Here is a 26,427-nt window from a genome sequence, read left to right on the forward strand (position 1 = left end):
GGCAGAGGCAAATGGTGCTAAGTGTGCAGCTTGTGTATTGGACAGGGTTCCTTACCAAGCAGCACCTTTGGGCCGTGGTGTTAGCACAGCTCTTTCAAAGTGTCTTTAAGGTGTTGAGTGGAACACGGATCCTGCCTCCTGTCTTGCATTTCCCTGCAGAGAGAGCCCTGGCAGGGCTGGGCTCAGCACAGCCGTAGGCTCCTCTCACTCCCCTCTTTTTCCTGAGTCCTCTGCCTTCAGTGCGTTTGCAAGAAGCGGAATCATTTTCCTAATCCTTCCAAATCAAGAAATAATCTCATCTACGAAGGGGGGAAAACGCTGTGACCCAGGCATAGTTTTTGGTTTTCAGAGACGATGCATTTTCATGCTAGGAAGTCAGCCAAGCAACTAGTTTGGTGAAAAGTATGAAATGTTTTGAAAATATTATTATTTTCTTAAACTTTAGGTTTTGGGGACTGGGAAATAGAAAGTTTAAGATCCCCCATGCCCAATGCTCAAAGAGTAAGAAATTGTAACTCTTAAGTAAATACAATAGAATCCTCTTACAGTCGTGGTATGCTTTCATCCTCTTGCGTGTCTATGTCTAGATCCACATCTGCATGTGCACATATGCCATCAGAACTAATTGGGAGAGTTAGCGTCACTTTCTCGTGGGACTTGAGCGGCCTTTCCTTCCCTTTCTTGCTTCTTATTGGTTATAATCAGATACTTTAAGAAAACCAGGTAAATTTGCTCATTTAGCCAACTTCAGAAAACAAACAAACCATACGATCCTAAGAAGCTCATGTACTTCCCTGAAGCTGTCCCTTCTCTAGAAATAAGGTAAACCTACCTCGTGCCAGCTGTACCAGTACTCCTCGCCGCTCAGGAGCCTCTTTCGCTTAATTCTTGCATTGCAGGCATCTGAAGTAGAATGCCCAGGAAAAGGCATCTTACACTACAGCTTAAGAACGTACATCATCAGAGAATGAAAGCTGGGTGTCATTATGGGCCTTCGTTTATTTGAAGACTCCATTCTACGGGCATTTGTTTAATCTTGTGAAGTAAATTGCCAGCATTTAGAGCCGGCATCGCATCACTTAAATGGAGGTCACTTATCTAGCAAATTAACTCGGAGAAAGTGGGAGGAAGCTCACAAAGCTTCCTCTGAACAACCGGCTAAATAAAATGGTCATAGAGCTGAAGTTGTTACCCCCTCGGAGGAATCCTCTTGTTCTTGGCAGGGCTAATTCAATCTTGATCTATTCTTTTTTAAAGATAATTCAACAAGCTGGTTTATAGATGAAGAGCACACCCAAAGACCAAGAGCTAGGCTTAGGGAAACCACAGGTAATAACAGCTCTCTCTGGGCTGGGAAAGGACATAATCAAGGTGACACGGATTCATAAAGTCCACAGCTAGGACACTTTCCTTACAGGAGCCCGCAGTAAGCCCAAGGCCGCTCCAGTATCAAGCTAAGCATGGCGCCCGACTTGGTGGTTCAGGACTTGCACTCCATATCCTCTGAGGTTCTTCTTAGCTCTGAAATGCTACGATGCAGCAAGTCATCAAGAACCAGTTAGATTCGCATGTGGTATGCACAATTTTAGAAGACGGGGAGTGCCTTGTTTAGGAACCCACGCCACTGCTTCCACCTTCCCTGAGACTCGGGGGCTGAGTGTTGCTGTCTTTGTTATTGTTGCCTGAAGGCCTGGGGTGGGCAGGATAGATGGTCCCTGCATCTATGGGGAGCCTTTGTCAGAAGACTGGCTTTTCCAGCTCCATAGAGAAATAGCTTTTCGTCTCTTTCATTTTGTTAATGTCCTGTGCCGTGGCTCACTCTGCCTCATTGGGGTGTATCCTGTCCCTGGAGGGACAAACCCTCGTCTTTAGACCATAGACCAGGGGTGGGCAAACTTTTTGACTCAAGGGCCACAATGGGTTCTTAAACTGGACCGGAGGGCCGGAACAAAAGCATGGATGGAGTGTTTGTGTGAACTAATATAAATTCAAAGTAAACATCATTACATAAAGGGGTACGGTCTTTTATTTCAATAGTTTTATTCATTTCAAACTGGCCGGATCCGGCCCGCGGGCCGTAGTTTGCCCACGGCTGCCATAGACAGTGGGGACCAGGAAAATGGAAAGTTCTGGCAGAGTTTCTGCCTCTGCCGAGAACCAGTACGAGTAGGCAGGAGTTTCTGCCCTCTAGGAGTTTTCTCTAATATCCCCCATGCTGCTGCTTTACCCGCTTCATCTACTTTTCTCTAAACGTGAGCAGGAAGGAGTGAGAATTTGTAGGATTTCATCATCAATTTTTTAACTCAATGCTTCCCCTCTTCTTTTGAGGGGGCAGAGGGTAGCAAAACAGCTGCATGGATTAGTGGCTGAATCTTCTGGTTCTTTAACTCTGTCTTAATGTTTAGAACATCAGATTGCAACTCTTTTCTTATTTGATTGGAGACCTTTTGTGATTCTCCCCCGCCCCAAACTTGTATTTATTTTGACTGTGAATTAGAAGAAGAAAAGTCTGTGGTCAGTTTCCTCTGCATCTTTCCTAAGAGTTCTTTCAGGATGAAGTTTAAATTACTCATGGCTTCTAAGGCCATGCTCTCCTCCATGACCGGGCTGTGCTTACCTCTCTGTGTCATCTGCTGCACATTTCCCCTCATGGTCTATATTCCAGTCACCCTGGACTAACTGCACTCAGTTCCAGAGTTAACCTCACTCTCATCCCTGTGCCTTTGCACATGCTCACCTGTTGCCTGGAATGTTCTTTCCTTGCTAATTTCCACTTTCTCTTTAGATCTCATTCATCCTTACCTCTGGGAGGCCTCCCCTGACCACTCAGAGAGTGCTCTGTGACTGTTCTGTGTTGCCTGACTCCTTATGTGTTGTCATACTGTTTTCTGATCTACTCTTCTCCAGTGTGTCTTTCTTATGAGACTGTTTATTTTGGGGAATAGTGATGGAGTCTTGGTCACAGTTGAATTAATAAATCCTTTTTGAATGTTTTCTGTGTGTGTGTGTGTGTGTGTGTGTGTGTGTGTGTACTACAGAGCACAGTGCTAGGTATAGAACAGATATTTAATATATGCTGGTAGAATAAGAAATATTTGCTAATCTAACTTGAGCTCTTTTGTTGATTTGCAGTTTTATGTACGGGGAGCTGACTGATAAAGATACAATTGAAAAGGTGCGGCAAACATTTGAGAACTATGAGATGAATTCCTTTGAAATTTTGATGTACAAGAAGAACAGTGAGTATTCAGACCATTCTGAACCATGTCTTAATGTGCTTGGCATAGTAAAATATCTCACTTCCTCTGCTGCTGTCTTGGGTTTTCTTCTCTCCCAGCAGCTAGATGCTGTTACTTGAACCCATTGTGTGTGTTGGGAAAAATGAATTGATGAGTCAGACTCTTCCTCCTGGGAACATTTGAACGGGTCACTAGCCAATCGTAATCAACTTCCTGCCCAGAGTTAGTGTTTCTCCTGTTGGTTTATTTATGGTGAATTGCTGGCTGAAGGCACTTGTAGACTATATACCTTCCAGGGGGAAGGGAAGAGATGGGACAGAAACTCTGTGTGGTTCATCTTTGTATCTACCTTTCACAGCACTTGGCACAGCAGGTAACACCAGCAGGTGCCCAGTTAAGAGTTTCTGAATACAATTTTGTTCTCCTAGTGACCTCAGTTTCCCATTATAGACAGTGTTGATATTCACAGTGCATCGTTAATTTGTATTGTTTTGGCTACTTCCACAAAGTGTGTTAAAGGAGCTCGAGGTCAGTCCCCATGCACAAGGATAAAGCTTGCTTTTCCGAGGAGAATGGAGAGGAGCTGTGTTAGAAGTATGGAGCGTGGGCACAGGGCCACAGCAGGACTGCAGAGGCGTCCAATCGCGCTTTGTTTTAACAACGCGGTTTTGTTGGTAAAGAATCCTGTCCCTTACATACAGGATTGGATGGCAAGTCATAGGTTCAATAGGACATTTCCAGAGCGGTCCCAGTGGCACAGGGGGATACGTGTTTATTTCGGTGGCGTTCAAAGTGACGTGTTTTGCTCTGGAAAGCAGAGGGCACGTGCTGCTTTGATCTGGAAGGACCCAGGGCTTGCTCTCAGTCTGGCGTGTTGGAGGAGGCAGGTTTGGTTGCTCACCTGGGCAGATGCTGGTCTGGAGATCAGCTCTGGGCATCCACAAATCCAAGAAGTTGGTCCTGTCGGTTTCATGGTAGAGAGGTTGCCTTGCTCCATCTCACTCCTTCAGCCGGTGGGTGTAGCGACCTACCCCGCTAGTCAGCATAAGAGGAATGAGGTGAAAGACGGTGAAAGCCACGCCAGTCCTTCCACCCTGGGGGACACGGCCGAGGGTGATAGCTCTGACCAGCTGATGGAATGTTAAAGGTTTTCCACACCAGCAGCTTTGCGTACTGGATGGTGCGAATTTCCCCACAACACACAATACTAATTGGGTAGGTGTATCACCAAAAGAATTTTTGCCTTTCTATTTTGCTGCGGAGGTTTCAAGCTTCATCAGACTGTGCATTTATCTTGCTCAAATTCAACGATATGTGTTTGGCACAAAAGGGGAGAGAGAAGGAAACATAATTTAAATAGAGTTAGTGATTTCACTTGCCACTGCCTTCAGTGAGCATCTGCCCCTGAGGGAGTATAAGATGAGAAAAGGGAATTTGCTCTTTCCTCAGCTGCCTCCAGGATGAAGGTCTCATTGAATCTCACGCACTGAAGGCGATTTCAGTGTACGAAGTTCTGTTCTTCAGTAGACGTTGCCTGTGTGTGTGAGTCAGTAGGTTCAGCTGAGTTCTACAAAGAGTCAGCATCCCTTCCCTCCCTGGAGGTTGACTGAGTGGGCTCACTGAGAGCCGCATGCCAGCTTGGGTAAAGGGCTCTACTGGGGCTGGGGATTGAATCTGCACAGGCCGATGCTCTAACCACTAAGCACACTGATCAGGGCTATGCTTTTTTTTTTTTTTTTAAACAGCGTTTTATTGACCTACTATGTCAGACACTAGGCTTGCTGCCAGGAATGTGGTTTTGGCAAGAGAGACGCAGCTTCTACTCTTATAGCATTTGCAGGGGTGGGGGCAGCATCCACAGGACAGAGCCATAGTGTCTGTTTTCTTTTTAAAAAAGGACCATTTATTTATTTATTTGAAATATTTTTATTGATTTCAGAGAGGAAGGGAGAGTGAGAGAGAGATAGAAACATCAGTGATGGGAGAGAACCATTGATTGGCTGCCTCCTGTATGCCCCCCACTGGGGATCGAGCCGGAAACCCAGGCATGTGCCCTGACTGGGAATCGGACCATGACCTGGTTCGTAGGCTGACGCTCAACCACTGAGCCACGCCGGTGGGGCGAGGCATAGTGTCTTGATAGTGACACCACATAGGGGAGTTACTTACTCCCAGCTTAGGAGGTCAGGGAAGGAAGTCATCCTTGCAAGTCATCCTTGCAGAAACTGAAGGGTAGGTGGGAGCTAGGCAAAGAGAAGGGCAAAGAGTACCCCAGGCTGTTGGAATGCTTAATTGAGTTTGTGATGCCACTTGCCATTGCCTTCAGTGAGGAGGTAGCAGGTGAGAGTGAGGAACAACAGGGCTTCTCAGACTTGGACATGCCTGGGAAGTCACCTGAGAATCTAACTACTCTTTCCATTCAGTAGATCAGGGGAAGCTCAGAGATTCTGCTCCCAGGTGATGGTGATGCCGCTGGTCCACCTGTCACACTCTGAGGAGCCAGGACAGAAAGCAGCTAGTGAAGGCTTGCTTCCAGGCCTAGGTGTGTCTTTTTAAATTTTAAATTAAAAAATATATTTTATTGACTTCAGAGAGGAAGGGAGAGGGAGAGAGAGAGAGAATTAATGATGAGAGAGAATCATTGATTGGCTGCCTCCTGCACGCCCCTACTGAGGATAGAGCCCACAACCTGGACATGTGTCCTTGACTGGAATCAAATCCGGGACCCTTCAGTCTGCCGGCTGATGCTCTATCCACTGAGCCAAACGAGCTAGGGTGTGTCTTTCTTCATGGCCAACTCCCTGCACCCAACATGGTGCCTGACACAGAAAGTGCTCCACCAAAGCTCATGGAGTAATGACATAAAAATGTAAGCAAGTGAGGGATGGCCAATGGGGCTGCAAGGTTACTAAGGGCCAATGACACAGCCACGTTAAAGAGTTTGGAATTTTTCTCAGGAGCAGCAGTGGTGGGGAAGGAGGGTAGTGGTGAGGGGCATGGAGGGGCTTTAAGCAGGGTTAAGCAGATAATCAGACTTACATTTTAGAAAGATGATTCCAGTAGAGTGTGGGGATGGAATGGAGCATTGGAGACTGGAGGTGGTGGCTGTTAGGAACCACCCTGGTGACAAGATGAGTGTGGCCTCTTTAGGGGACCAGGCAGTTGAGAGGGTGAGGTGTGGGTGGTGGTGGTGGGGAGGGGTGGTGGGAGGAGCCTGAGTGCAGAACTTTGTTAGTGGTGCCCACTGATTGGCTCTTCCTCAGTTTGCCCAGCCCCAGGCAGTGCCCAGGAGGTGGGAAGCACCACTTTTACTGTCAGGACTCCCGTCTGGTCTGAAGGAAAACTCTCCAAGAATCTAGCAAAGAGCCTGGCCTGGAGGAGCTGTTCAGCGAATGTTTGTTTTAGTGACTTTGAAAGGATAGTCCCCAAGAAACAGATGAGTGAAAGAAAAGTATGAGATTCAGAGGGAGGGCATTGAAGCGGGGGAATGAGCAGTGTGGGGCTGGACCGACGGGCGGTGCCCTGGAAAACCAGACTCAACCTACATGGATGGGAGGAGAGGAAGGAGGAGGCAGAGTTTACTCCTGCTTTCAAACTTTCGGTTCATTAGATGGAAACTTTCAGCATTTCGAAGCAGTGTAGAGTCCCACGGGGGAAACGTCAACCCCGTGGAGATTTTTAAAATGTGAAATGTCATCATCTAAAAGAGTGTTTATTTTTCTCTCTCATTTTTAAATGATTGCATGTTTACTATGGAGAATACATGAGGGTATAAAGAAGAAAAACAATCACCCCAAAGCCTCAAAGACTCAGAGAAATACTCCTATACTCTTAGCTGTTTGCTGTGTTTCCTTTCATTTTTTGCCTGTGCACATGTTACATAATTGATATGTTGACATAGATGCAATTTGCAATCATACAATTATGTAATCTTCATCACAAAAATTTCCCTATCATTAAAATTCCTCATAAACATCATCTAGAAAGAAGTTTATTGATACTTCCTCTATTGTTGGATAATTTATAAGGCTCTAAATTTTCTTTATTAAACACATGTTAAAGTGAATATCTTTATGCAAAGATATTTTGTGGACTTTATGAAATTTTTCCTAGAAGTTGAGTGTTACTGTGTCAAAGATTATGAACTAAGATTTCTGAGACATTTGCCAAATAGTGTTCTGGGAAATTGAACCCATTTCCAAGTTCACTTGAAGATTACGAGCATCTGACTCGTCATACTGTACTAGCATTTAATAGCGTAACTTATCAAATTGCCTACAAGTAAATTTTTTTTTGTTTAATGAGTATTTTTTAATGCTAGTGAGATTGAATAGTTTTCCTACTTAGTATTTTAAATTACCCTATTATGTTAATTGTTCAGATTCTTTGCCCATATATGGTATTCTATTTAGTTCTAGTGTTTTTCTTACTTATTTTCATAAGCTTTTTAATAAATTGTTTTGATTATTTTTTCTCCTCTCCCATTCTTTAGTATTTGCAAGGACAACTTTGTAGAAAGGATCTTCTTTGATAAGCATTCATGTTTTTCTAACCTTTGGGGGAGTTGGGAGTAGAAGGCTTCATGGTGTGATTTGGAGTGAGTATATGGAATATTCATATCTTGAAGGATGGATTATCTGACAGGTTTATGTCTATTGACCAGTTAAACCAATAAACCTGGGCATTTTGGTACTTAGGTATTTCTCAGTAAGCTAGAACATTTTCTGACATAAATGACAGTCATCATTAATAAACTCATTCAGTAAATATTTAGGCAGTCACTGTTGTGCTAGTCAGTTACTTTTTCCATTTTTCGAGCAAGAAAATCAAGAAGTATCAGCCCTGAATGAAAGCAGTACACCCTCCAGGTCACACTCCCCAGTGTGCGGCCAACTCCACAACTTGTGGCGAGGCCGGTGGCCCCGAGTTCTGGAGCTCTGGGCCCGATTCTCCATCAGAGAAACATTCTGCCAAGCCAGCAAGGAGAAGCTGCTGGCCAAGTACTTACTGATTACCTACTGTAAGCCTGTGGGTATCCAGATATAAGAACCGACTCTGCCTTTGAAAAGATTGCAATCTAGTTGTGGAGATGAATATAATAGGAAAACAATCTTATTTTGCCTATTTTCCTAATGGGTGGTCTTTTACTTATTTAGTGTGAGGAGCTGCTTAGATTAAGGAATATTGATAAATCATACACATACTGAAAAATATTTCTCCTATTAAAATTATTCTTTATATATAAAAGTATAACATTTTTAAGTCAGTGTTTTCCTTTGTGTTTCTGAGCTTTATCTAACACTTAGGAATTTATTTATTATTATTTTTTATGTGGTTTTATTGATTTTAGAAAGAGGAAGGGAGAGGAAGAAAGAGAGGGAGAGAGAGAGAAACATCAATGAGAGAGAAACATCAATCGCCTGCCTCTTGCATGCCCCCCTACTAGGGATTGAGCTTGGAATTCGGGCATGGGCTCTGACTGGAAATTGAACCTGGTGACCTCTTGGTGTGTGGGACAGTGCTCAACCAACTGAGCCATACTGGCCGGGCAGGAATTTATTTTTATATGTTACGTGGCCTAGTAATCTAACTTAATTGACTTTCCACATTGTCTATTCGGTTGTCTCAGTGTAGTTGTCTTCCCTTGTCTGCGGAGGATACATTACAAGACACCACCCCCCCCCCCCCATGGATGTCTGAAACCCTGAATAGTATTGAAACCTACATATATTATCTGAATTGCCAGCATCACTACTCTTGCACTTTGGAGACATTATTAAGTAAAATAAGGGTTCCTGGAACACAAGCACTGGACTACTGCGGCAGTCGGTTTGATGACCGAGACAGCTACTGAGTGACTAGTGGGTGGGAGCACATACGGATTGGAGACGCTGGACGAAGCGATGGTTCACACCCTGGGCGGCATGGCAGGCCCTTTGAAGATTTCATCCCAGTACTCAGTGCAGTTTGAGATTTCACCACGCTATTCAGGACAATGTGCAGTTTAAAACGTATGAAGTGATATTTCTGGAATTTTCCATTAAATATTTTTGTGCCACAATTGACCGCAGGTAACTGAAACCTCGGAAAATGAAACCACAATAATGGGGGATTTCTGTACTATTTTTAAAGAATACAGTACTTTCCTTCTAATTTGAAATGCCCTTTTCTTTATATGCTAAATTTCTCACATTCCTGGGGTTGTTTCTCTCCTCTCCTTTCCAAGAAATCCTTTTGTAATTTTTATTTTTTTCAGAGAGGAAGGAAGAGAGAGAGAGAGAGATAGAAACATCAATGATGAGAGAGAATCATTGATTGGCTGCCTCCTGCAAACCCCCTACTGGGGATTAAGCCCACAACATGGGCATGTGCCTTGACCATAATCAAACCCCAGACCCTTCAATCCACAGGCCAACCATCTGTCCACTGAGCCAAACCAGCTAGGGCATCCTTTTGTAATTTATTAGATATGTAAGTTTGATTAAAAATGCTTTCCCACTGATCTTCCCCACATTTAAAATGGAGATAATGTCTTAGTAGCAATTTCATCTCACAGAGTTGTGAGAAGTAAACCATGTGTCAGGGCTTGGCTTCATTGTGGGAAGCACTCAACAAATGATATCACTTATTTTATTGTTGCTTTTTTTAGGGCAAATGCCAATGACCCTTAAGTACTGCAGTAGGTAGTTCCTGTCATTTTTCTTTTCAAAAATTTCTTGGCCATTCTACATTTATTTTTCAATTTGAATTGCATTTCCATTCATCAAGCTCCAAGGAAAACAAAGGGAAAAAGAATAATTGATATTCTGATTAAAATTGTATTAAGTTTATATATTAAATGGGGAGGTCTGACATTTTACAAAATTGAATCTTCTTATCTACAAGCAGTGTAACTCTCTCTATTTAGATTTTGCTTTTTGTTCTTTAATCAAATATTTATTACATCAAGGTGTAAGCATTGATTTTTTTCCTAGCTTTCCCTTTGTTATGGTTGAATCTGGCCCCCTTCCTTTTAAAATGGTTGGAGGCAGGTTTGGAGTTTCATTAAATTCCTTGAGATACATTCTCTTTTTAGTCATCCAAACAACCCTGAAAGGTGATATGAGCATTTCAATCGGACAGGTGAAAAATTTAAAAGGAAGGGAGTGCCAAAACCGGTTTGGCTCAGTGGATAGAGCGTCGGCCTGCGGACTGAAGGGTCCCGGGTTCGATTCTGGTTGGGGGCATGTGCCTGGGTTGCGGGCATATCCTCAGTGGGGGATATGCAGGAGGCAGCTGATCGGTGTTTCTCTCTCATCGATGTTTCTAGCTCTCTATCTCTCTCCCTTCCTCTCTGTAAAAAATCAATAAAATATATATTAAAAAAATAAATAAAAATAAAAGGAAGGGAGAAAGGAAAGTAGTAGTTTTAAATACTTATGTAGCAAACATATACATATACATACATATACATACATATACATACATATACACATACATATATACATATACATATAACACATATACATACACACACACACACACACACACACACACACACATATATATATTTCTTTTATTTTTAAGTAGGTCTATTATCCCCATTTAAAAATGGGGAAAACCTGATTCCTAGGGAAGTTAAAATGACCTGGCAAAGCCACAAAATAAACAGAGATAGGGCTCAAACCCAGGGCTTGGGATTCCAAATCAGTTGTTCTAATGGCCAGTGGCCAACTACGTCCCCCTGGTGCTGTCTCATCCTCTGTGCGCAAGTCATTTGTCTTAATGAAGTTGACCGCAGGCCACTAGCCTGTTTCCTGGGGCAGGCTGCCATTCCCTGCTCCTGCCTCTGGGCCTAGCCGAATGGCCCCGCACATGCAGCCCTTCCCAAGAGCCAATCCGCAGTGGTTTGGCCGATTCTGTTGTTGAATGTAACCTGGCTGCCTGGTTACAGAGAGTACCTGGGAGAAGGCCCAGGCTAGGGAGAAGATGATGGAGGCCAAAAATATTCTCATACACCTGGGCCTTGCTGTTTTTCTTGTGTTGTTGTTGTTTTTTTTATCTGATCCCAGATTTCTTTTTATTCTTATGCTGTCTTCTAAGACTTAAGTGAAAATTCAGAGGACTAATCTGAAACATTTTTAAGTTCTGCAAGTGAGTCTGGGTGTATCATGATGAAATAATGTCCCCAAGGGGAGTCAAGAAAGGTTTAGCATTTGGTTATTTAAAGCAAGATGAGACCGAGGAAAAGATGTGGGTCTTGGTAGCAGTTTTGTGTTGGGAGAACACTTGGATGAACTGAATGTGGAATCCAGTGCCCCTTTGCCTGAACAGTCCCATCTGAAAACACATATCATATGCAGTGTACTAGGGTTCCTTTTTTCCTACATCCTCACCAGCACTTGTCCTTTGTTTATTTCTTGATGGTAGCCATTCTGACAGGTGTGAGGTGATACCTCATTGTCCTTTTAATTTTCATCTCTCTGATGTTTAGTGACTTTGAGCATTTTTTTATATGTCTCTTGGCCATCGGTATGTCCTCGAGCCTTCCTCTTTTGTTATCTGACTGCTGGGGTTGAAAAACCCCACCGCCAGGCTAGGTGTCAGGTTCATAAGTACATGACCCAAGGGAGCTATGTAGGGGGTGAGACTCACAGAGTGACCAGAAGGAGGAGCTTGACCTGAACTGCCCCTCCAGTGGGCATCCTCCGCCAGAAAAGAGCTGCTCTCACAGCAGCAGCAGCCTTTGCTCTCAGTAGGATTGTCAGATGCTGTTTCTCCTGGATGTGTGTATTGATCTTCCTTTAGTAGAAAGTTAATCATTGCCTCTTTGTCCTTTTCACAGAAACAGGACCTCAAATATTTGCTTTTCTTGGTTTTTCCACTGCAGATAGTTGGGTGAGGAGGCAGAATTTTAATTGTGTGTGTGTGTGTGATTATTTGTGCATTTACTTTCTTTCTTATATCTTCATGGAATGAATCCTGCTGCAAAGTCTTGATTCTAGGAGAGACCCCTCTAGGCCAGCTGTCCTGTGCAGATCTAGGTCTGAAAGGAGTCAACGGGCTTGAATATATATATACCTTTGCTCTTAAGAGGAAAAGCTGGTCTGTGACACCTAGGAGGGACTCATGTTGTCCACTGGAAGAATTTCAGAGCTGACAATTTGAACCCATTCTACTTGCTTTTCTGGATTGCTTGGGTAGTGACAGTTTGGGAGAGAGGCAGGTCTGAGTGACTGTGAAGACACTGGAAGCAGGATTTATTACTTTGAAACTCAGCAAGCATTTCTAGAGCACCTACCCTGCCAAGGCGGTGGAGTTTCACCACTTCAGGATGGCAGCCCCAGGAGTCGAGCAATGCAGTGGCCTACCGTGACCCTCATTAGATGCCATTGGAATATGGGGTGCTGGATGATAAGGCAGAAAGTAGATCAGATCTCCTTGGAGTGGATTATGATTTAGTTAAAGAGACAGTTCTCAATTGTAAAGATTTGATGGGGTCATTACATAGCACCATCTTTCCCTGCCTGGGAACATAACTGATTGAGAGAGATGTAGAAATTGGGCAAATGGAGGATAAAACATCATCTTTATGACTAGTAAAGCTGATCCTGGAAAATGTAGTTCATATCTGTAGGCAAGAGAGTTTTGTGAAAATAAAGGGAACCTCAACTAAAATAGAGTTGGGAGGGCCTGTAGGGGGAGCTCTCACAGCCTACCACTCATGATCAATTACCCCAAACAGGAAGAGACCCATACTTTGCATCTCCAACAAGAAGTTTCTACTTGCCTACCCTGGCCTGGCAACAGCTCAGCCCTTTCAATAACTCTGCCAGTGAAAACCACTGCACTTGGAAATCCCAGCTTTCTCCAGTGTTTGTAAAAGTCCCTCCCAACACACCTCCCCATCTCTTTCCTCTTAAAAAAAAAAGGTTTCTCTCCTTTGTTCTCCAGACTTGCCTATGGTTTTGCCATAGCTTCCATGTCTGGAATTGTAATTCTTTGTTATCCCTGAATAAGCCCATTTATGCAGGTAAAATTACTGACTATTTTTTTTAGGTCAACAGTTTCTTAAAATGAATCCTGGAATTACACAGGCTTACCTACCCATCCCAGGTAGCATGGGAGAACTTCAGTTCTCCTCCTAACAGCCACCTGCTCTGTCCTTTGACACCGCCCCCCCCCCAACATTTATAAAATGGAGGAGCATAGCAGAATGCAGATTAATCTCTAAGAAAGTAGAGCGGGAGAAGTAGACAAGCTGCCCATGTCCAATTCTTGTCTCCCAAATTAGCAGCCCAGGAAAAAGGCCTGGAGTGTTACATTGAAAGATGTCCTTGTACAGAGAAACATCAGATTAGGGAAAAGAAGGTTCCTCCCTCAACATGTTCAAATGATCAGCTGGAGACGAACTCTAAGGCAATAAAGACCAACTATATGAATTTTTGGTACAAGATATACTAGTATATTCAGTAGAAAAGGGATGATCAAAATAGCATGTGTTTAATAGGGGAGCATTTCTGGAAGCAAGCAGTGGGTACAATTTAGTGAAGAGAAGCACTCAGTTTTAAGCAGTCTGAACTGTTGAAATGGGAGAATTCATGATGAGCTGGAACTGTGATAAAATGAAGAGCCCCCCCCCCCCCCCCCGCAATATGACTGACATAGTGGCTCTCATGATCTGGAAGATGTAGGTTGTCATCAATTCCAGTAGTCATGAATGGAATATAAAGATTAGATGGTACAGCCCCAACTGGAATGTTCACAGGCCGATAGAGCACAGTGGAGGACCCATGGTGGCAGCTGTGAAGGGGAGGGTGCTGGGGACTCCAGCAAGACAGGGCTGCTGATGTTAGACATCAATCATAGCTGTCCTCTCATCTGATTTATAACTTCGATAAATTAGAAGTGCCTTCTGGTTTACCACTTTAAACGAAAATCGCTTAAAGTTTTCTTTAGAGCAAAAAGAAAATGGTTTTTTGATTTGTTTGCTTTTTGTCTTACCAGCTAGGATACACCGAGAGCTGTGGGTACATGGGCTCAGTTGGTGTTATGTTTTCTTTTTAGTTTTCCATTGCTTAATTGAAAATGATTTTCAACCCCACAGCTTCTTAGGAGGAGACTGGGAGAAGCAGTACACAGACTTTCCAAAAACAGTGGATAATTCAGAGGCCACATTTTCTTGATTTTGGAAAGCCATTTGTGATCTTTGTATAGTGGATTTTTCTTTCAAAATACATTTTTCTTAGTGACATTATAATCCAGTTGTCTTCTAATAGTGCCCAGAAACTGGCAGCTGAAAATTATGGAAAGGGAAAATGGACAGTGAATTAAAATTAACTATAGATGAACCCATAGATAATTAAGGTTTAAGGTGAACAATTCTCTTTTAATCTTTTTGCTGCCTGTTTTACATGGGTTAGTCATATTTATATAAGTGGTGTAGCTGGATATGTAAACTAGTTATTAAGTTAGACTGGCTAATCCTAATGTTAATCAAAGATGTCTGTCTACCTGTGTTGTATGATATGAAAGCTGATGTGATTGTGGGCAGAGAGACCCAGGTGACCTCTTGGGGATCTATTTCCATCTCCAAGATTCATTGAGTTATTTGCTTTCTATCTCCTAAAATAAAGTAAAATAAATACTGAGCCCAGTGCCTGGAAGCTTCCCTAATACTTAACATAGAGAAATATTTATTGTATTTTAACTTGAAAATGGCTATCAAATAGTATGTAAAATTACTAGCCCAGTTATGCAAAATTCAACAAATAGTAGGTTCTTATATGCCCGATGCTGTTTTAGGGACTGGGAGACAAGAACTAGATAGGGAGGGATTTGTCATTGCTCTGTGCCTCATTTAATTTTGTATCACAGAATTGATCGGTGAGACTTGCTGATGTCCTCTGGAGATAGAAAACACTTGTTTTCCCTCATTATGTTTTGGAAGCTGGAGACTGACTTTGTGTAGGTATTTGGCTGATACTTGAGTGGGTATATGAGAAGTCAGTGAGAGGAGCCCTGCTCAGTTTCTCCTTCTGTGGATTAGGACAGCGCTTTGGAAGAGCTCATTTATCCCCTACTTTAGCTCAGGAGCAAGGACTAAAAGTTGAACCACTTTCAGTGAGCTTCCTGAGGTACTAATGTAATCACAACCCCAAGCCACCCGGAAAACTCCCTTTCTCGGGGAGCCTTTGCTGGAGAATCAATGAGGTGATTCTTTCCCTTCTCAATGTGTTGTCGCTTGCTATCGTACTGGACCTTTAGAATTTTTATTTTGGGGAGAGAGACTTAGAAATACAGTTTCTGGTCCATGGTTGATGGAGCATATGGGCCACATTGGATGGATTCCCAAACTGGATTGGGTTTGCATGGTTTGCCGGCCATGTGGGCAGTGCCCATTCTGGCCCCTACTCTTTACTCCATCACATGGTCAAGTAAGTCTTTGTGTCTCTGGGCCTTAGCTATTACCATACATTTGGAGGGATTTTTCAACCCATTTTCTCATAGTTTTACAAGGGTTAAGAGATCTGCGCTTACAACATTATTTTAACAGGAGAAAAGCCACACTAAGTAGGCACTGTGAAGGTTTTTATTCCAGCAAGAAGAGAAATTAATGGCATAATAACCCCAGTACCTGAAGGAGTGAAGTGTTTTTTTTTTTTTTAAAAAAAATTAATATTTGTAGCTATTCATTCTCAATTATTTGCTTCCATAGCCCCTCAAATGAGAATGCAAATGACTGACCAGTCTTTTGATATTTCTTTCAGGGACACCTGTGTGGTTCTTTGTGAAAATTGCTCCGATTCGAAACGAACAGGATAAAGTGGTTTTATTTCTTTGCACTTTCAGTGACATAACAGCTTTCAAACAGCCAATTGAAGATGATTCATGTAAAGGTTTGTAATTCTGATTTGTATATTTGTGGCTTTTTTTTTTTTGCCTGCATTGTGAGCTGCATTACAGAGAATTTGAGGTCGCCAAGGAAATCTCTGCACAAAGATCAAGATTTAAACTTTGATAGTAAAGCATTTTATTGCTCTGGAACGTATTGAGGGAGGAGAAGAGGAGAATAAAAGCTTTGTTTAGGGAAGCATCTGAATCAGTTTTATACCTGTTCAGATCAATCCTTTCCAATGAAGTTTAGAAGAAGGTAGTTGGGCATCTCTGGCCTCATCAGAATCCTCTTGGGTTTTCACATGACAGATGTCAGTCACCTAAATGAGGTAGTCCTTGGCCACAGTCATCTTTATGTATACACACATCTTTAAATTTGACTGAGTTCTAGGATTTCAAGATTGTTAAAGTAGATTTTAGCCCATTTCTATCAGTGTGGTTGAGTAAGTCTGCAGCCATTTCATTTATTTGAAACATGGTATTAATGAGCATGAGTAACATTTCCATGGGTGTCATTTAATCAGCTGTGACAACAGATGTTACCATACACCTCAGCCACACCACATGCATGCATCGTTTGAATAATATTGGTGATTAGGAAAGGAGACGGCTCAGATTTCTAGAACAACTGTCCTCCTGAAGAGGCCCACTCATCAGGATATATAAAAGATGGCACGTTGTTCCCAGAGGTTTGGGATTCGAGGGTGTCATGACATTCTTTTCCATCCCTCTTCCAAAGCATCTACTCATGATAACTGGGAGGCTAGGGGCGCATTCATACTGCAGTGCTTCCTGGCTCTGTGCCCATGGTTGACTTCCCAGCTCTGCCAGAGAGCTCTGCGCCCATGGTTTCCTGCGACACAGCAGAGAGATGAGAGTGGAACCCAGGGGAGGCAAACTGGGGCCTATTATTCTCGATGTGACCAAATTGTGATTGTTAAATGGGAATTATAGGAGGAACTAAAAAGCATTAATTATGTGGATGCTCTCAGGGGCTGTGTTCCATGAAGATATTTAAAATCCTAGCACATTTGGATGCTCACATTTACAGAGCTCAGAGCATAGTACTGTGTATACCAGTCCATTTTTATTTTTTTTTACTGATAGTGTAGCAAATCAATTTTGGCCTGCCTTTTGGTTTAAGACTACAGCAGATGTGAAGTCTCCCACCAGTGTCTCGGCCTCCTGCAGGCACCTTTTCTCCTGCAGATGTGGGATTCCCTGCTTTCTGGTTTCTGACTGGAAGATTTCTCAGTGCAAGAGCTATTACTTGGTGATAGGCTCCCTCATGATTAAGTGACACCTTGCTGCCACCTAGAAAGGCCATTTGCTTTAACTGAATAAACTCACAAATAATATTTTAAAGGTAATCAGATATTGTGACACTTATTTTTGCAAGTTTTCTCTTAATTGCGTGATTAGGTCGAGCCAGAATGTTTTCACCACCACTGGAACATTTTCAGGTGACATGTAGGTGCTATTTAGTGGGAAAGGCATACTCAATAGAGAACATGCCTCACATGTCACCTGCTGTCTGCATTTGATTCTCATGAAACCTGAAAGAAGACATAAGTCACATTTTGTGTGATAAATGAGACTCACTTATATGAGTGATGTTGGTGAGACTCACTGAGGTTTATTTTTCAGAAATAAAATGTTCCACTTCATTGAACCTGCTTCAACGATGTATTTCCTTCACACACACACACACACACACACACACACACACACACACTTTCGTCCTCAATGTAGGCATGCTGCTAGTGGATCGTGCCTAACGTCTCCTCCCGGACATGCTTTATAAGCCTGTCCATTTCAAAAGCCATGGCAGATACGTGTAGACCCTCCCACTTGTCATGTCGCTGTGCCCCTGGCCCACGCTGATTTGGTGGTCTGCTTAGGACAAGGTCAAATTTTATACTAGTCTGTTTATGATAGAAGAACGTGATCATTCTCCAGGCCTTGTTCATAAGCCTATAAACTGCAGTTCTGGCCTCAAGGACCAAGTCGAGATGGAAAATGTGCTGCCCTGTGGCTGGGTTGCTCTCTGACTTGGCATTTCTCCTTGGGCGTGCTCTCTCATTGTGAGATCCCACACGTCCATCAGCACCCAGGGTCTTAAGAGTGTTGCTGACTTAGGCTTGTTTAAAAGATGCTTTCCCACCCTCAGATCAGTCTTTTTAAAAGCCACTTGGGCTGATTATCTCTAAAATGACTTTATTTTCTCTGATCATGCAGTGCCTAACTTTGGGCTTCGGAATGGGGCAAGTGCATCCTAATAGTGGATTCGAGAAATCAGTTGGTGCCTCATATTTTCCCACAAACAACCCACAAAGGGGTAAATCCATGGCAATAGTCTATTTAACACTTGACGCCAAGTAACTGGCCTTTCTCCCAGAGCTCTGAGCACAGGTGACGGGCCTGGGAAAGGCTCTCTGAGCCCCTCTTTCATTTAATATATAAGCTCTCATGATCCTTTTGATGAATTATCCAGGTCCTTGACTTCCTCTTCTTCTCTTTTCTGTCCATCTTTTGGCTTATTCCCTTGCTCTCTGACAAAAAGTACCCACAGATGGTATGGAGCAGGCACGAAGGCCAAGCTAGGTTTGCTGCTTGGGAACAGCTCTGGGGCGTGTGCGTGTGCGTGTATGTGCGTGTGCGTGCATGTGTGTGTGTAGGCTGAATGAGAAAGTGGAAATTCTTGGCTGAAATAAGAATCTGTGATGCTTCAGGGGTTTCATTTGTTTATCTCTTGCTTTCTGTCCTTATGGGTAATTGGGAGTAGACTACAGTGTATTTTTCTCTGTCCCATTCTCCCTGCTGAGCCAGCCTTGGGCAAGTGCACAGGGAAGAGCCAGAGTGTAAGGCTCAGACCCTCTCTCTGCATTGCTCACCGAAGAATGAGTCACCCCTCTTGTTTTTTTCTCAGACCCCCACCAAGTAATCTCACATTAAAGGAGCAAACCCATTTTCAAAGATGCATGTAATGTCTTCTTAAATGTATAGTTAAACTTGAGCCAAATGCAGACAACAAACGGAATGGAAAACTCCAGAGGAGATTTTTGAAGGCCAGAGATTTAGAATAGTTGGAGATGAGAGCTCTGGCAAGCGGTGGTAACTGCCGGCCTGTTTTAATGTGTCTTCATGTGGGAGATTTGTGAGGCACTCGGGAAAGAAACAGAATAATGGATACAAGCCATAGGCTCCTTCTTCCCGAACCCCTTCCCAGTATTAACATTTTATCTTATTCCTTTAGGATGATGGAAAGGTGATGATTTAGTGACCTCTACTTGAAGACATCATTGTAGATTTTTGGTTATTTGTACCTCGATAGGGAAAAGATGGGGGAGGAAGACTTGACATTTAGGCAGTGTCCACATTGATCATCCATCCTGGCCGCATGTGTCCATTGTCCCCTTCTGGACGTTGGGTTATGGCACCAGCTCCTCTCAGAGAATCTGTGACTCTACAGATTAGGACAGCCTTCCCATGGGGGTGAGGACGCCTTACAGGGGTCCTCTGCAGCTTCTACTCAAAGTGGCGGGCATGAGTTCCCAGGGAGGGGCCTGTAGATGTCTTTCCTGGTATCCCTGGACCTACTCTCAGAGGAGCTGCAGTTCCATTTCTTCTGGTCTGGGGAAGGATTCAGGGTCATTCTTCTGCTTAGCTGCATTGTCCTCTGGATTCGGAGTCTGTGTTGGGAAGGTGCTCCAGGATGGCACTTGGCCGATGAGGTTTCTGCAGCCAGGCACTGAATACTGCCAAACTTTAAAGGACAAAAAATAAAATTGCCTTGTCCTGATTTTAGCTGTCATGGAAAAGTAGTTGCATGCTCTGTTTATTTGCTGGGGACCCTCAACCCCAAGGTTGACCTTGGGAACCCCGACAGGCTTTCAGGGGTTCCGTGAGGCAGTTGCCTTGGTCAACCTTGATGCAAATGGGTTGTTGGATTTTGGAAGGGACAGTTGTCTTTGGGGACCTTAAAAAGATCACCCATATGTCTTAAATTCTCAGTAAAGATCACTCATACATCCTAGATTCTGGGTATCAAGTGTGCTGGATTAGAAAAAGATCAGTATTGTCCTTTTCCTGGATAGACTGACGAGTCCAGATGGCCAAGGAGGCCTCGCGACAACCTCCGCTATAGCCCGTCAATCAGAGCCCATTTGTTTTACCAGGCAAACGCACCCTGACTGTGGGGAAGTAGAGTATTTTAATGTTCACTTCACAGATGAGATAACTAAGCCCAGGTAACTTGTTGGGGATTACAAAGCTGGAGGCAGAGATGGGATTTGTATCCAGATTCTTTCCGGGACTCTGGCTCTTGAGTTCAGCCCGAGCCTCTCCACGTTCCTTGTTTTAAGGGGACCTGTCACCAACTGTCTTTCCCCCAATCCCAGAGCAGACTAAAGTCTGCCCGTGTTTTTCCCCCACTTACCCACGGATTAAATTCATTTTTTATTCTCCTGGCTTTGGAGAATGGAATGGCCGATTGACAGTTTGTCTGTTTGAAACCCTGGGTGAGCTGGGTCTCTGCTAGATCAGATGCCGGGGTTGAGCTCAGTCACAAGGCCAGAGAAGCATCGCGATTGCCTCTAGTGTCTGGCCGGAAAGCCTTGGGCCAGATTGGAGAGATCTGGGTTCTAGACTCTTTCTAGGTGTCTAAGCACCCCGTGCCTCAGTTTCCCTTTTGTAAGCAGGTGCTAAAACCTGCCCCACCTACATCACAAAGTCATAATGGGGATACAGTGAGAGTGCAGGGCAAAGCGGCACAGATTTGAGCATCTCTGTGTGCTTTTCTGAGCAGCAAGGCTTCATTGTGACCACGGGGAGGGAGCTCAGGAAGCCATGGGGTGTCTGCTTCTGACAGTGTAACTTGTGGTGTGACTGTCCGTGTACCTTCAGGACGTGGCTGAACTTGTCTCTTTTCTCTTCCGCATGCTCCAGGCTGGGGGAAGTTTGCTCGGCTGACCAGAGCGCTGACAAGCAGCAGGGGTGTCCTGCAGCAGCTGGCTCCCAGCGTGCAGAAAGGCGAGAACGTGCACAAGCACTCCCGCCTGGCCGAGGTAAGGGCGAGGGCCAGATCATCTTATACTTCACCTCTGTGGGGCCCAGGGGCTGAGTAAATGGTGCACAGTGAGTGTGCTGGCTTGAAAGGGACCTTCAGGATCCCCAGACTCTCGACCTGGCTGGGCAGTATACCATGATGTATGACTTTGGGTAAGTGACTAAACTCCCATCTGTAAAAGGGACTGCAGACAGCTCTATTCCAAGTTGCTTGAGCTTACATGTGTCAATTCACTTTTTTGAAGGAGTAGGGAAGGAGCTAGAAGTGCTATATATACGAAAGGGGGTTGTACCTGTAGACCATAAATATATATATATTTGAACAATATATAGGATCAGAGGAAAAGAAGATACAGGAAGCAAAAAGAAAGTAAAACCACGTATGATCCGACTAACCGGGGTGGTATTCTCCCTTTTGCTGGGACAAGTCCTTGGGTGATATTCACACTTTTTGGTATCTTATAATTTAAATACTTAAAATATATAAAATTAACTATAATTAATACACCTTACGTTAGATGATGAGGGGATAAGAGAGGGAAGAAAATAAAAGTATTTGCTTAGCATATGTACACAGGTAAATGTTTTATATAAACATTCATAACAAAATCAAAAATATTCATAACTCAACCTGCTCTGTAGTTTTCTCCACTTAACTTAATACCCGCTAATGCACTATACAGCTTACTTATTTATTGTGTTTATTGTCCACTAATGTGTCCTAAGCACTTAAAACAGTGCCTGGCACATAGTACATGTTCATCAGTAGTAAGTGTTTTTTAACTGATCAAATGGATAAAAAAAAAAAAAGGAAAGGATGTTGGTGTTTTTGTCTACCTGTCTTGCATAAGAAATTGCTCATTGCTTGGCAATGTGAGGCAAACATCTGAGTCACATCCCAGGGGCTAGTAAATTTTAGTTAACTTGGCTACAGGCTTGCCAATTTTATGGATCTTTCCAAAGAACCAGCTTTTGATTTTGTTGATTTTTCTCTAATGGTTTTCTGTTTTGAATTTTATTGATTTCTGCTCTAATTTTTTATTATTTCTTTTCTTCTGCCTACTTTGGATTTAATTGGCTGGTTTTTTCCTAGTTTCCTAAGGTGGGAACTTAGATGATCGATTTTTGATCTTTCTTCTTTTCTAATATATGCATTCAGGGCTATAGATTTCCTCCTAACCGCTGCTTTCACTGCAGGCCACACATTTTGATAAGTTGTGTTTTCATTTTCATTGGCCTCAAAATATTTTTAAATGTGTCTTGAGATTTCTTTGATCCCATGTGTTATTTAGAAGTGTGTTGTCCAAATATTTTGGGATTTTACACCTATCTTTCTGTTATTGACTTCTAGTTTAATTTCATTGTGGTCTGGGAGCAGACATTGTGTAATTTTTACTCTTTTTAATTTGTGAAGGTGTGTTTGATGGCGCAGAATGTGGTCTAGCTTGGTGAATGTTGCAGGTGAGCTGAGAAGAAAGTGTATTCTGCTGCTGTTGTCAGGTATATCCAGGTGATTGATGGTGCTATATAGATCCTTACTGATTGTCTGCCTGCTGGTTCTGTCCATTTCTGATAGAGGGGTGTTCAGGTCTCCAACTCTAATAGTGGGTTCATCTCTTTCTCCGTCTGGTGCTATCAGTTTTTTGCCACACGATTTTGATGCTCTGTTGTCTGGTGCATTACCATTAAGGATTGTTATGTCTTCTTAAAAATCGACCTCTTTTTCATTATGTAATGCCCTTCACTATCCCTGATAATTGTTCTTGCTTTGAAGTCTGGTCTGTCAGAAATTAATATGGCTACTTTAGCTTTCTTTTTTTTTTCTTTGTTAATCTATACCCAAGGATTTTTTTTTTTTTTTTTTTTTTAGAGAAGTGGAAGAGATGGAGAGGGAGAAAGAGAGTGACAGCGAGAGAGAAAAATGTGAGAGAGACACATTGATTGGTTGCCTCCTGCATGCATCTGCACTGGGGCTGGGGATCAGGTATGTGCCTTTGAGCAACAGTTGAACCTGCTACCCTTTGGTGCATGGGCTGATGCTCTAACCACTTAGCATACTGGCCAGTCCTCTAACTTTCTTTTGATTAGTGTTAGCATGGTATGTATTTCTTCATCCTTTTATTTTAATCTATATGTGTATTTATATTTCAAGTGGATTTCTTATAAACAACATATAATTGTCTCATTTTTTGATCCATGTTTATAATCTCTGGTGTGATTGGCACATTTAGACTATTGATGTTTAAAGTGATTATTGATATAGTTGTATTAATATTTACCATATTAGTTCTTTTCTATTTGTGCCCTTGTTCTTTGTTCCTGTTTTGTCTTCCACTCTTTTTCTGCCTTTTGTAGTTTTAATTAAGCATTTTGTATGATTCTGTTTTCACTCCTTTCTTAGCACATCAATTATACTTCTTTTCTTTTCTTTCTTTCTTATTTTTTTTTAGTGGTTGTCCTAGAGTTTGCAGTGTACATTTACAAATAATCCAGGTCTACTTTCAAGTAACACTGTGCTGCTTATGACAAAATATTCCTAATTCCTCTCTCCTGTCCCTTGTATGTGGGTTTGTGTTGTGTGTGTGTGTGTGTGTGTGTGTGTGTGTGTTGGTCATTTATCCAGCAAGGTGTCCTCTGAGCTTCCTGGCTCTGTAGTTTTGTGTCTGACATGAATTTAGAGAAATTTCCAGTCATTATTGCTTCAAATGTTTTTTGTTTCTCGCTCCTCCCTCGGTATTCTCATTACCTGTATCTGAACACCTTTTGTAGTTGTCCCACAGTGCTTGCACATTGTGTTCTATTTTGGGGAGTCCTTTTTCTCTTTGCGTTTCAGTTTTGGAGGTTTCTATTCGACATAGCCTCAAACTCAGAGATATTTTTTCTTAGCTGTGTTCAGTCTCCTAATGAGCTCCTTCAAGTCATTCTTCATTTTGGTTACAGTGTTTTTGGCTTTTTCTTGGAATTTCCATTTCTCTGCTTACATTATCTACCTGGTTTCATGTGTTACTTTTTCCATGAGAGCCCTTAGCCTATTAGTCATCATTGTTTTAAATTCCTGGTCAGATAATTCCAACATCCCTGAATGTCTGGGTCTGGTTCCGTTGCTAGCTCTGGCTCTTCACATTGTGGTTTTTTTTGCCTGTGAGAATGCCTTGCAACTCTTCGTTGACAGCTGGACAGGATATACTGGGTAAAAGAAATGGGCAGAGAGGCCCTCAGTGATGTGGGGGAGAAGAAACATCTATAGTCCTGTGAATAGCTCCTGCAGTGATCCGCTCCCCTGGGCTGTGCACTTCACGTATCTATGAAAGAATAGGGAAGGAGGCAGTCTAGGGTCAGGGAAGCATCAGGCCACAGTGCAGATCTGAGAGAGGCCGTGCCATCCCCACAGTGCCCGCTGCAGCAGAGATGCCAGCTCGAGGAGTCCTGTACAGGGAGGGACTCAGCCACATCCTCGCCCAGCTATTGGCAGGTGCTTCCCTGGAAAGCTCAGGTTTCTGTCCTTAGGAAGCTAACAGTAGTCCGTCTGCTAACTGCACACCCGCAGCAGGGCAGAGAACCCTTTCCGTCAGCGGAATCTGAGAGGGCACAGCTCCGAGTGCCACCACCTCATCACTGTCACTCCTTCTGCCTCGGGAGGGAGGAAGTTGTGGCCGGTGTATGATCCACTCTGTGTGTGGCCTTCAGGTAGGAGTGACCCCGCTGGGATTTGGTCTGGCTGGAACGACTCTAGTGACAGCTGCTCTCTCCATGGAGCAGCTGTGGGCAAGACGTGGAGGGAAGCCACCTTTTCTGTCACATCCTCTCACCTCTTCCCTGAGAAGGAGCCAGGTCAAGATATAACCTGACATATGCACTTGTGGCTAGCGGGCAGGCACATCCATTCCACCATGCCAGGGACGTAAGTGCTGCCTGGCTCACAGCTCCTGATACTCACCAACTCATTACAAGATCTGGTAGCCGCCCCGTGTGCTTCTGTTTCTCATGTAGATGACAGGAGTGATGGACTGAGACAGCGGTACAGGTTACAACTCATTTGGCAACTTATTTAGCTGTGTCATTTGGGGCAAGTCATTTCACATCTAAGAGCTTCCGTTTCTTCCTCTTCCTTCTCTTCAAAGGGAGGTAGTATATGTTCAAATGCGAACATGTACCCATTAGATTAATGAGGCATAAGGAAGATTCTGAGTGCCAACATGGTGGCATATAGTAAATGTGCAATAATATTAGATTTTGACTCTTGGTTCTTTATATCCCTTTAGAAAAACTTTCTTAAGTTTTCAGAAATAAAACATATTCTTTATCAGATTTTAAAGCATAGAGGTATATAAAGTAGAAAGTGAAAGCTTACTGTTTCTTAGAAGTAATTATTTTTTAACAGAGCATGATTTTATTACAAATATTTATAGATAGGATTTATATTGCTTTTTTATATAAAAATTTGGGTCATACTATACATATTATTTTCTAATTTGCTTTCTTCTCCACTTACTGGTATATTTGGGATATTTCCCTAAGAACACATATCCCCTTTCTACTTTTCAATATATAGGTTTTTATTTATTTCAGAGAGAGGAAAGGAGACGGAGTGAGAGATAGAAACATCGATGATGAGAGAGAACCATTGATTGGTTGCCTCCTGCATGCCCCCCCCACTGGGGATCAAGCCCACAATTCGGGCATGTGCCCTTACCAGGAATTGAACAGGAACCTCTTGTTCAATTGTTGAGCATGGGTCAATGCTCAACCATTGAGCCACACCAGCCCCTTTATTCTTTTTAATGGTTGCTTTGTATTCTGTTGCATGACTATATCCAAACCTGTTTAGCTCTCCCCCCCTGTGGATGCATATTCAGGTTGTTACTAATCTTCGGTACTTACAAAGAATGCGTCCTTGTATGTATAATTTTGGTTTTAATTTAGAGATATTTCAAGCTTTCAGAATAGTAGAGAGTAATTTGACCAACATTCATTTACTAGTCAATGTTAGTTTCTCACTTCAGGTCCTTTTTTAAAAATTTAAATATTACAGGTAAACATCAGGTCCCTTTAGAAGTTATTCCCAGAAATAATCACCATACTGAAGTGTGTCTGCTTGCTACTGAATTGTAAATATTTTTATTGTCTACATATTTATCTGTAAAACATAGAGAGTGTGATTGCGTTTTTAATGTATTTACACAAATTATATCACACCGGTACTTTACAACTCTCATTTTACAGCCAACATTTATTTTTGAAAGCT

General features: G+C 42.8%; 1 protein-coding gene across 2 annotated transcripts in view; it reads left to right on the top strand.

Moving 5' to 3' along the window:
- KCNH1 (potassium voltage-gated channel subfamily H member 1) overlaps positions 1–26,427 on the top strand; it is a gene marked incomplete at its 5' end in the record, with an annotated part of 257,134 nt that overhangs the window by 18,096 nt on the left and 212,611 nt on the right. For both annotated transcript variants that reach the window (XM_081111939.1, XM_081111938.1), the window contains 3 exons: positions 3,133–3,239; positions 15,989–16,117; positions 21,063–21,181. In XM_081111939.1, the coding sequence (XP_080968065.1) occupies positions 3,133–3,239; positions 15,989–16,117; positions 21,063–21,181 (355 nt within the window). The remainder of the gene's footprint in view (positions 1–3,132; positions 3,240–15,988; positions 16,118–21,062; positions 21,182–26,427) is intronic.

This window comes from Myotis nattereri (assembly GCF_964212035.1).
Source record: "Myotis nattereri genome assembly, chromosome: 18".
NCBI lineage: Eukaryota > Metazoa > Chordata > Mammalia > Chiroptera > Vespertilionidae > Myotis > Myotis nattereri.